Source organism: Pelecanus crispus, chromosome 3 (assembly GCF_030463565.1).
Source record: "Pelecanus crispus isolate bPelCri1 chromosome 3, bPelCri1.pri, whole genome shotgun sequence".
NCBI lineage: Eukaryota > Metazoa > Chordata > Aves > Pelecaniformes > Pelecanidae > Pelecanus > Pelecanus crispus.
In genome coordinates, this window is record NC_134645.1 from 48,498,644 (window position 1) to 48,509,252 (window position 10,609).

General features: G+C 38.9%; 1 protein-coding gene across 2 annotated transcripts in view; it reads left to right on the forward strand.

The window, feature by feature from the left end:
• The window catches only part of RMDN2 (regulator of microtubule dynamics 2), a 46,987-nt gene extending 36,945 nt beyond the window's left edge, over nucleotides 1-10,042 (forward strand). The window contains exons 8-11 of one of the 2 annotated variants that reach the window (XM_075708176.1): nucleotides 44-97; nucleotides 186-266; nucleotides 8,849-8,896; nucleotides 9,989-10,042. In XM_075708176.1, coding sequence (XP_075564291.1) covers nucleotides 44-97; nucleotides 186-266; nucleotides 8,849-8,896; nucleotides 9,989-10,042 — 237 coding nt within the window. The remainder of the gene's footprint in view (nucleotides 1-43; nucleotides 98-185; nucleotides 267-8,848; nucleotides 8,897-9,988) is intronic. The other variant, XM_075708177.1, reaches the window with a different exon arrangement.
• Nucleotides 10,043-10,609: the final 567 nt, after the last annotated feature.

Consider the following 10,609-nt stretch of genomic DNA (forward strand, 5'->3'; position numbering starts at 1 on the left):
ATCACACAAGTTTTATGTCTATTTTCTGTCTTTTATTATTTAGGCAGAAGATATGCATCCAGGATATTCCAAATACAACTATGTGTATTTGGCAAAGGTAACCAAGTTCTTTTAAAAATAATGATTTGTAGACTCTGGTATTCTTACAGTGGTCTGATTGGAAACAAAATGTTTTTTCTTCTCAGTGCTATAAAGATCTTGGCCAGAAAAACAATGCACTGAAGTACTGTGATTCTGCACTGTCAATTCTCTCAGTTACTAATGAGGTGGGTATTGAAAGTGATAACTTGTTCTCTTGTGACCGCTGTCTTGTCTTTGTCACCCATTATTGTACTGTCAGTAATAACATAATGTTTCACATTTTCCTCTGGACACAGAACCTTCCTTTTTCCTCCACTCTAGGTTGGCTTATTACAGCTGTCTGTATCTACAGCTTTAAAAAAAAACTTTGGGGAACTGTCAGGGACTTGTCTGTGTCAGAGACTGCCAGAAATTGAATTGCACTCTTTGTAATTCAACTCATTTCATTAGACTATCTTAAGCATAAGCAGTTGAGTGTGTCACTCTAGCTGTGCTGAAATTTTGCCCCAGACCTACTTTTTCTCAGTTGAAAGCATTCTGGATTTTTGTCCCACAATCTCTATTTCTGCTCCTGAAAGCCTCTGGTTTGTAATTCTTGTTAAGGCCTCCAGGGCAGTGTGTTAGCTATAGCAGAGGTAGATGAGTTAGTCAAGATTGCCTTTTGTCTTCAACCACAGTGCAGTTAGAGAGGAACAGTTCTTCCAGTTGCATCTACTGGAACATAGTTTATTCTAAGAGATTATTAGATTCCTTTTTAGGCCCTTACAGTATTTTAAGTATATGGACACAAAATTTCTACAGATATTTGAGAGATTTTAAGTGATTTAATTTCTAAAATATAAACCAAGTCATGGCAAGAAGGTTCACTCTGTCTGATCTCGTGTAGAAGCAAGTTCCATAATTACCGACCTATGACTGGAAACGTCTTACCATCCTAGAGCGTGACAAGTTCAAACCTGAGCTTTGTCAGCCTAAGGGGACCCCCTTTGAGCATAGCAGATGTGGTAGGGAGAGAGAGAGGTGATTGCAGAGACGAATTGGCCCTATCCCATTTAATTCTTTGAAGTTAAGGAAAAAGACCATTAAATAGCTCTGTAACTTGATTGACAATAAATGCTGTGTGTGGAGCACTAACATGTTTGTCAAGTGTTCCTGCTGGGAAGAAAGACCACTGCATGCCTCACCAGCAGCTGCTCCTGGGTGGCCTTTATTTTTGGCCCAAGTTATAGTATGTACCAATCATAAATTAAGCAATCATTGCTTAAGTTCAGTGTTTCTTTAAATATGTATTGGTACTGATATGACATTAATAATCTCTTAACTCTGCTTTATTCTTTACTTACTGTTGAAATATAACTTCAGCCTGCCTATTACAGAATGTAGGAAAGACTGCTGCTATAAATTATCCGTTATTTGGCACCTTACATCTTTGCATAAAAAGCAGGACCAGTGGTGTGAGGGAGAGAGCACACAACTGAAATTGCTTTAACTCAGCCTGTTTTGTGTATATCTGCAATGGTTGTGCTGGTGAATTTTTTGTTTTTCCTGTATTCAGCTTACTACAGGCCAGGTAATCTTGCAGTGAACTCTAAAGCTATCTGGTAAAATTGCAAACAAACATATATCACAGAAACTTCTGGTGGGCAGAAGACTGCCTGTGCTTAGTAAACTGGAAGTCATTCAACATATTCATAAAGACCCCTTGAAAAAGTGTAGAGATAGCATAGATTGGGATTCATCTTTGATAACAATAGCTGGACAAAATTTTGGTGACCAAAGGTAGTTGCTGAAGCTCCCCCTGCACTCGGTGGAGAGAGGTAGGTGCATCCTGCCTCTCTCTGTCCCCTGATGGCAGAGAGAGAGACTAGATGCGAAGATACATGTAAGATGTGTACCTGAGACACCTGACTCCTAGACTGTGAAGTTAATGAGATGTGAATCCTGCCTCTAAAGTCCAGTGTCATCAGCCTAAACATGAGCTGGAGTTCAGTGTGTCCTGGGCCACTTGGAGGGGCTTAGTCCCTGGTAAAAGGAACTCCCCATCACATTTCTGAAGTACTGGCAGACCTCAGGGGACCCTGAGGTGAAAGCAGGAATTTGGGAGCAATTTGAGCAGCGTGTGTGGGGGTGTGTGTGTATTCTGGCAAGTAGGGTGGTGATGAGAATAAGAATGGTACTGGTTTGTGAACAGAAGAAAGAGCAGCAAATGGGCCCCAAAAATCTTTTAAGATGATTTGTCCTCTTTTGTTTTGACTAATTCTGTAGATATCACAGATTTGTCTGCTTTGTCTTGTTTACTTGTGATGTGTTTTAAGTTTAGAAAAAAAAGTCCAGGAGAATATGGCATTGGGGCAATAGTGCATAATTTGATTAAAAATAAATAAATAAATAAATAAAGCAGCCAGCACAAGGTAAAACCAAGTGCACGCTGAAAGGAAGTACTATAAAATGGAGATCTGGAACACAAACTCTGACGATGCTAACTGTTACCTCAAGTCCCATCTGAATTAGAATCATAGAATATTATGTGTTGTTTTGGTTACTGTGTTAGAGAAAGACTTACTGATTTTTGGGGGAAACATGTTGGAACTGTAGTGGTTCAGGGCTTGGAGCTGTATTTAGGAATAACATTTAGTCAGGTTAGTTTAAGGGAGGGACTGTAACAAGACTAAAGAGACGCTGGGGAGAGAGTAACAAACAGATGCTGATAAAGTGCCTGAATTGACTACAGCCCTGTAAAAGATGGGGTTTATGGTCTGAAATAGAAAACGCAAGTCAGCAGCAGTCTGAGGATTTCTTTCAGTTTACCGCAGCACAGGATCTCAGGGCTGTCAGCAGCGTGGTATGTTGTCACAGTCATGTGAAACCCATCATTCCCAAGTGTAATCTTAGTTTCTCATGTGAGTTTTCTCTCTTTCTTCAGGCAGGGGAATTCCTTTATTGTTTTTAAATGTTGGCTTCTACTGAGAAACATGTATATCTATAAAGGCATAAAATCAGGAGCAGACTGAGAGACAAAGTTGCTGGAAAGGTGCCACATTGAGGAAATGTATAGTATTTCATGCTAGAAATCATTCTGCAGCATAAGTATGAAAAATAATAGGAGACAATGGTTTACTTTTTATTGCTTCTGAGCATCCACAGTTTCCAGTGACTTCAGTGGGAACCAGAGGTGCTCGGCGTCAGTAAAATAGCCCATAGCTCATTTTAATCCTCAGGTCAAATTCTCAGCTGGTCTAACTCAGGGCACTTCTTCGATACTTTGCCTAGGATTCACTTCATGTAACATTTCAAGTTCAGTGAGATGATTTTTGTCTTGAATGTTGTATCACATCCAAATATCCCTTCTGTGCATCTGTTCTACCACTTACAGAATATGTTTTTAATTCAAGGGGTAGAGGGGCTTCCAGACAGAGGTAATTCTTATTAAAGAAAAAAAAATAATCAGATGACCAGTTTCAGCCCTGTTATAACCCTTAAAAAGGATACCAAAGATATCATCAAAGAAGAGACAAATTCTGACTGACTGACTCCTGTAAGTCCTAATGCCAGTTTTTAAAAATAGTTTGGCACATTTTTGACTGATCAGTCTATGGATTTTTTTATTTTAAAAGGAAATACAGGAGATTTGGTGCAAATTAAATCTGGAAAACAAAACTGATGTTACAGTACTACTTTAGAGACCTTTCTCTTTATCGTCTCTACTCTAAACAAAAACCTCCAATGAATCATACAGTCCTTCCTTGGCCATAAATACTGTCATACTGTAGAGTGGTACTTCACTGCTGGAGGTGCATGGGACATTAAATTGTCCTGCTTTTCTCTGGTTGCTGTCCAGGTGGGTAACCTCAGGGTCCTGGGAAATATTCACCCCTTCAGTAAAAGAGATCCTAATGTTCAGGGCTGCTGTGAGTTATTGTAAAGTGCATAACAGCTGCTCTGTTTATCTAGTAGATGTTGTATTACCCTTACTGAGACTCATTACTTTGTAGTGTGCTCAAAGCCTTGGTAAATGTGGCTACGTGAAGGGCTGTCGAAACCAGATGTGGTGGACTAGTGTGATGGAAAAAAAAATGAATTTTTTACATTTGGGGAGAAAAATGTAATTTAAATTTGAAAACATGAGCATTCATCTTGCATATAGAAAGACAGAATGAGTATGTGGGGGTGTGTGCTTGATTAAACACATAGTGCTTTGCACGTAATGGGAATAAGACACTAATTTCTTGTTTATAACAAAGATTGTCAGGTATTTTCAAGGCTGGAACTTGTAGAAAATTAAAGTCTCAATGTAGGATTATAAAGTATAACAGTAAAGAAATTATTTTTTCTTGTATCTGGAGATGAGCATGGGCGTGAGCGTGAACTCTGTGCTTGTAGGACCAGTAAGCTCACCACAAAGGGATTAACAACCTAGCAGAGAAAGAGATTAAAATTTCAAGGTTCTGGTCTCTGTGACATTTTTTGAAAATGAATCTAAAAAGCAGCAGTTATATTACAAAAAATGTAGTCTTGGTGAAGGGTACAAATTATGTACAATTATGTGCATCACAAATTATGACTTGTTTGTGAAAAAACTACCCATTGAAACTATGTGAATAATTTGGGTTAACCTTATAAAAAAAGTTTTTGTTTTCTCATCAAACAGAACATTTTCTTTTCTCAACATCATCAGCTCAATACAAAATGTCATTCTTTTCAGAGGATATTTGTTCCTTTAGATTTTATGTACATTTGTTCTCCAAATGCCAAGCAAAAGTCCATGGTGTTTCAATTACAAAAATAATGGAAGTATTCGGATTTGTGTTCATTTTGAATAATACTGTTTGTGGAGTTGAACAAGAATTTCCTAATAGCTACCACGAACCCAAAATTATAAAACTGTTCTTTAGTTAGTGATTCTGTTTACAGTGAATATCAGTGCTTCGAGCTCAGGGAATGGGCCTTTTAAGAACTCATAATAAAGAGATCAGATTTCAAACTGTAAAATGCTGGTAAACATGAGACATTTGTAAAAGAGCTGCTAAAAAAAATTGAGACCTCCTATATTTTACATTATTTTGCACTTCAGAGAATATGGTCTGTTTTTCTCTATCTTAGTCATCAGACTGATTTGCCATCTGCATGTTTTTGAAGTTCTTGCCAAAAGGTTTGTTTGCATTGTCTGCTTATTCTTTCTCCCCCTCCAAAAACAATTCCAAAAAATGATGAAGATATCTTTGGTAGTGTAGTAGTTGCGTACCTAAGGATAAAGCCTATCCTGATAAATACTGCGCCTATTATATTTATGACTAAATTGGCTAGTTTATCACAAAGTATTCATTTCAACATCCTATCAAAGGTAACACAGTTTCACCATAGCTCTTAGTGTGGCAAGACTGATCAACGGATGATTAATCAAAGCATGGAGTGTGTCTCCTCCGCTGGCATGCTGACAATGCAAGAGTGGGAGAAGCGTTCACGGAGGTGGTGGTGCACTGCAGGATTAAGAGGTTCACAACTGGTTTCCTATTTTTGTAGAGTGGCCAGGGGAAGTCAAGCTTCCAGGAATTTGAAATATATTGTCTCAGAGTCAATATACAGGGTGAAGGAGAGTCTCAACAGGCATCTTTCTGAAGGGGCTGTAACTGGGCGTGATCATGTTCAAGCCGTTTCAGTGATGACTGCATAGAAAGAAGGGCTGTAGGTCCCGCCATGGTGGGGGGGGGGCAGCTGGAGAGAAAGAGGGGAATGTCTTGAACACCAAAAGCTCCACGTTGTGTACAATAGTAAAAGGAAACCAGATTACAGGTGAAACTTAGTCTTTTAAGTCATAAAAGAACTAGCGGATAAAAATTTTGCATGACTATTAATTACTCTAAATCTAATTCTGCCATTTTGTAATTTTTCAACAGCAGTCCTCGAACTAGCTGAACTGTTCATTCACGGTCTTCTGGGTGTGAAGGGGTGTTTTTCTGTCTACTTGAAGTATAATGAGAAAATGTGCAATTATTGTTCAGCTACATATTTTAAAGCTGTGCATGCCTTGATCCTAAAAACCTTGAGAAGTCATGGTTCCTACCCAGAGGAAGATACTAAAAATATGAAAGAACATAAGATGCCCTAACTTGCAACATACAGCAGTCATATAGAAGGTTGCAAGTGGATGATTGCACTGGTTTGTTGAAATATCTAAGGGGAAAACCAGTATTATGCAATTGTATGCAAATTAATGCCTACTACAATCACACCGTCTGTGAGAGTCTGTCATGAAGCTGAGAATGGATAGCGTATAGCTTTATATGATTTATATTGTCCACAAGAGTTATTACTCTCTAATTAACAATCCTTGTGCGTTTGGGAGTCTCTTCTGTTACAGTCCAGGATTTCTCCTGGAGCTATGAAGGAATGATACAGCTGTACCCAAAAGCAGGGGTGGCTCTCAGCACCTCATTGCTGTTACCACATATCAGAGTACAGCTTCGGACCACCCTTGCAGCCCAGCTCATTTAATATACCATGCAGCCCCGCTAACTTCAATGAAACCCTACAGGATGCATGTCAGCTTGGGATTTGGCAGTGGTTGCACACAATTATGTTATAGTTGGCTGGTGTATCCATTTTGGCTGTGGCCGTGGGGTTGTATCATTCTCTGTTGACAGTTGGGACTTTGTCAACAAGTGCACACATGTGCAGCGCCTGGGTTGAATGTGTTTAGTGCATAAGGAAATAATTAGTAGAGATGGAAGGTAAAATCATTATCTTTCTGTCTCTGCTTTAATTGCCATTTAATTTTTACATGCATGTTTATATGTGTATGTCTCTGTGTGTATATATATTATCAGTAAATTTTTTCAGCAGAAATTAACTGTCAAAATGTGGACTACCCCCAGTTAAGCCAACATTCCCTTTTTCCCACCAGCTCTCTCTTCCGTCTTGCTCTTGTTTTCAACTCCCTGTCTTCCCTTGTTCAGTCCCTGGCCTCCCAGGTCTTTTTTTCCTGTGCATATCCCCTGTGGATGATGAAACATAAAAGAAAAGCAACTAAATAGGAAGAGGGGAAAATACGGTCACTGACCCTGTGATTTGGATACCTTTTTTGTAGCAGTTTGCAGAAGATTTTGAACTCATATTCAACTCTGAAAATTATAGGAGAAGTGTTTAATAAATGTAAGCCTTGACAGTAGAAAGTCAAGGTTGAAAATGGCTGTGTATTCAGTCAGCGCTGAACTAAGCCTCAGGGTGAACGAATGGGACTAACGCAAATATATTGCATTCCTCCTACAACTTGCATCTCTTCCTCTCTCCGCTGTACTCCAGAGGGTGATCAAAGCCTGCCTGTCTTAAAAAAAAAAAAAAAGCTGACCTGATTGTTCATTTTTAGAAAGCCACAGATCCAGAAATCAGTGAGGAAGAGCATTGGCCAAATACAGGATTTATGGCTTTGTCTTCCCATTAACGGTCAAGCTTTTGGCATTAATGAAGTTTTCATCCTTAAAACTGGAGACTGGTGCACTGAACGGCGTTGTGGCTTCGCTATTCTTTTAGCGTGACACACCTCTTGGTCTGGAAGGACTCTACCTGAAGGTGACATAACAGTTCCCTTCACTGAGCATTCTCAGCTTTGTTTTTAATGCCATTACTGATTTTTTAAAATGCTTTTGCCATCTGAGTTCTTATGATTGACTGGAAGCCGCTGGCCCAATTAACGCAGCCCATTAAGCAGTTTGCAACAATAATAATTCCTGCTTTTACTGATGTAGTCTTGTTTAGATCTGGCAACCCAGAAGTAGGATGCTTTTCATGTTTGCAGTTTCTTCTCCAGCTAGTACTGAGAACAATCATGGATTTGTTTCATTATTTTTCCTAAGCCCAGAGGAAGATTCAGGAAAGACTGCCAATATTTTTGGGACCTTTGCAACTCGTTAAAAGCTCATTGCCCAATGTAAGCCTTTGCTTCTAAGGAGAAAGACTAGTATACAAAGTTGCGTGGAGATACATTTTTAAAATGCTGTGTCGTGCAAAGTGAGTAAAAAAATCCCATCAACCCATGAAATGCTGAACACCATTCAGATATGAGAAAACCTGCATCTTTATAATTTTTGGCTTAGAAAAGTGTGAAAAAGGTAGGAAAAGATACAATGAAACCTTTTTCATTTTCTTAGTAGCACGGGACAATATCTGGCTTTTTGCTTTTTTGTTTAATGGAGTTTAGAATCATCTTCACAAGTTGACCACAGTCAGTACAGAAAAGAGTGTATTTTCCCTGAATTAATCAACATATTGATGCAAATCTTGAGTCTTCCAATTTTTAGTGAAAGTCACGGGCTGGTGCTCCAGGCAGCCTGTAGTGACGTGGAGTTTAAGGGGTGCTGAATTCAGTGTGACATTTCCTTGTGTTAAGAGTATTTTGGCAAGAGCTTACTGGCTTTGCAGTGTGTGCCTTTTAAGGCCTCTGATAAATGATTAGGCAGATAGTTTAGCCTATTGTTGCCAGTGGGAGCAAGGCAGTGACTCCAAGAGAAGTGTCCAGCTAATGTATTAATGCCTTAATCCAGACCAATAATATAATGTAGTTTGACAGGTCTGGCATATGGTTTCTATCATCTCAATATTCTTCTCTGTTCCTCCATGACATTATAGACAACTAACCAAAATAAAGAGAAGCAGGAATTTCTTCACCCGTAAAATGTATTTTAAAATGTCCTGTATTTTGTTCCAGCTCTTTGGTTGATTGGATAATGAAGTGATCCTGAAATTCAGTGATTACTTCACTGTCTGTCTGCAGTATTTTCTTGCAGAATTGCCTGTGGCATTATCTGGAAAAGAAACGCTGGTCTCTGTCATTAGAAATACTTGCACAAAATTTGTGATGTGCAAGTGCTTTTGGCTTGCACTGCTAAGCACACATGGGTGCATGTATTGGGTGTTTGGACCCTTACCAGACTGCAGGCATGAGGTGCTGACTTTTTAGAAATGTGGCTTTAAACCAGCGTGCGTTTTGCAAGCTAGAAGTTTTGCAATGGCAAGTAAAGCAAGTGGAATATATCCAGAAGACATTTCAAAAATAAGTAGAATAATGGAGTTTTTTGTATTGTGGTTACATGTTCATATGCATGTACCCCATTCCAAACACATTATACATGGAATAGCCAAAACGTATGTCACTGGTTACCTGTGAAATAGTCTGTGGGCTGGGTTTGGTTTAAAGCCCTGTGCAAGCTGTGCACTTACATGTACGTCAGCCTAAAAGGAGCCTTTCCGTTCTGTCCTAGGAGGTATAATACAGTGTTGGCTCTGAGCATAGCAGATTACTTGCCTCTTGCTCTCCCATTGGCTCCACTCTGCTATGAGCCCAGTAGCATAGGCAGAGCCCACCAACACCAGTATGGAAGATACTGAGGGTGTAGTCAGTCCATGGTGGTTATTACAGGTAGGTACGGCTATATGCACTGAGACCACGATCTAACCTATGTCATTAATCACATTTCCCAATGTTTTCTTGTCAATTGCATAATAAATCGTTAGCAAACATCACAGAAATATCTTTAGAAAAACTGCACACAGTCAGGGTGCAAGCCTACGTAAAGTATAAGGCAAGGCAGCACTTCATGCAAAGTACACCAACAAAAGTTACGGCCTAAGCTGAAAGGCTTACTGGTATGCTGAGAAGGCTATTTGTGGCTAACATTTTAAGTGCTTTAACAGAGCTGTAAAGGGAGGGCTGCCATCTGGCTCTTGTTTTCACTTCAAACTTTATTTTTGCAATCACTGATAAATTAACTTACTATGCAGTCTTGTACGTTCTGTGGCTGTTACAGTTGTGTGTTATGTCTGTTGTTAGTAAAGAAATGTGGATAGGCACGTATTAGGCAAATGAAGGGATTTATCCTATCTAAGTTGATGCATGATTGTCTGTTTCTTTCAGGATAAAGAGGCCCAGAAAGACTTAGAGGCTTTACTTCTCACACTGAAGCTGTGATACTACGCACTTTTTAACTCTTCACGCTGTGATAAAAGTGAGAATCTATAGTGACTGGGAACTGTGGGTGAATTCCAGCTAAGTCAATGGGAAAACTGTCATTGATTTTAGCTGGCTTGGATCATGGCCTTTAAACATCTGGTGATTATGATGTGAAAATGATGCATTCTATTTTGATTATTTATAATCTTGTACTGAAGGTTAATTTTAGATTACTGACACTGTGAGTCTGATTCTCTGAACATGAAGTCCGCTGCTGGCAATGGACATACTGGGGGTTACAATTTATGAAACGTGCATAAATCTCACTCTTTGAAAGATTAATCGACTAGTATGTGATGCCAGCATAGAACTGTGTGTAGCAAAAACAAACAAACAAAATGTTTCTATAGTAAATTATATTTGTATCAACTTATTTACACAGATGTGTACAAAAGAAAATCATGAATGTTTATGCTTACATATTTGTCTACTCTTATAAAATTACAATCTTGTTGAAGTTAAAGAAAAAGTTTTTGCCTCCACAAAGCTGTTTTTACTTTAGACCTACTGTTGGTTTTACATGGA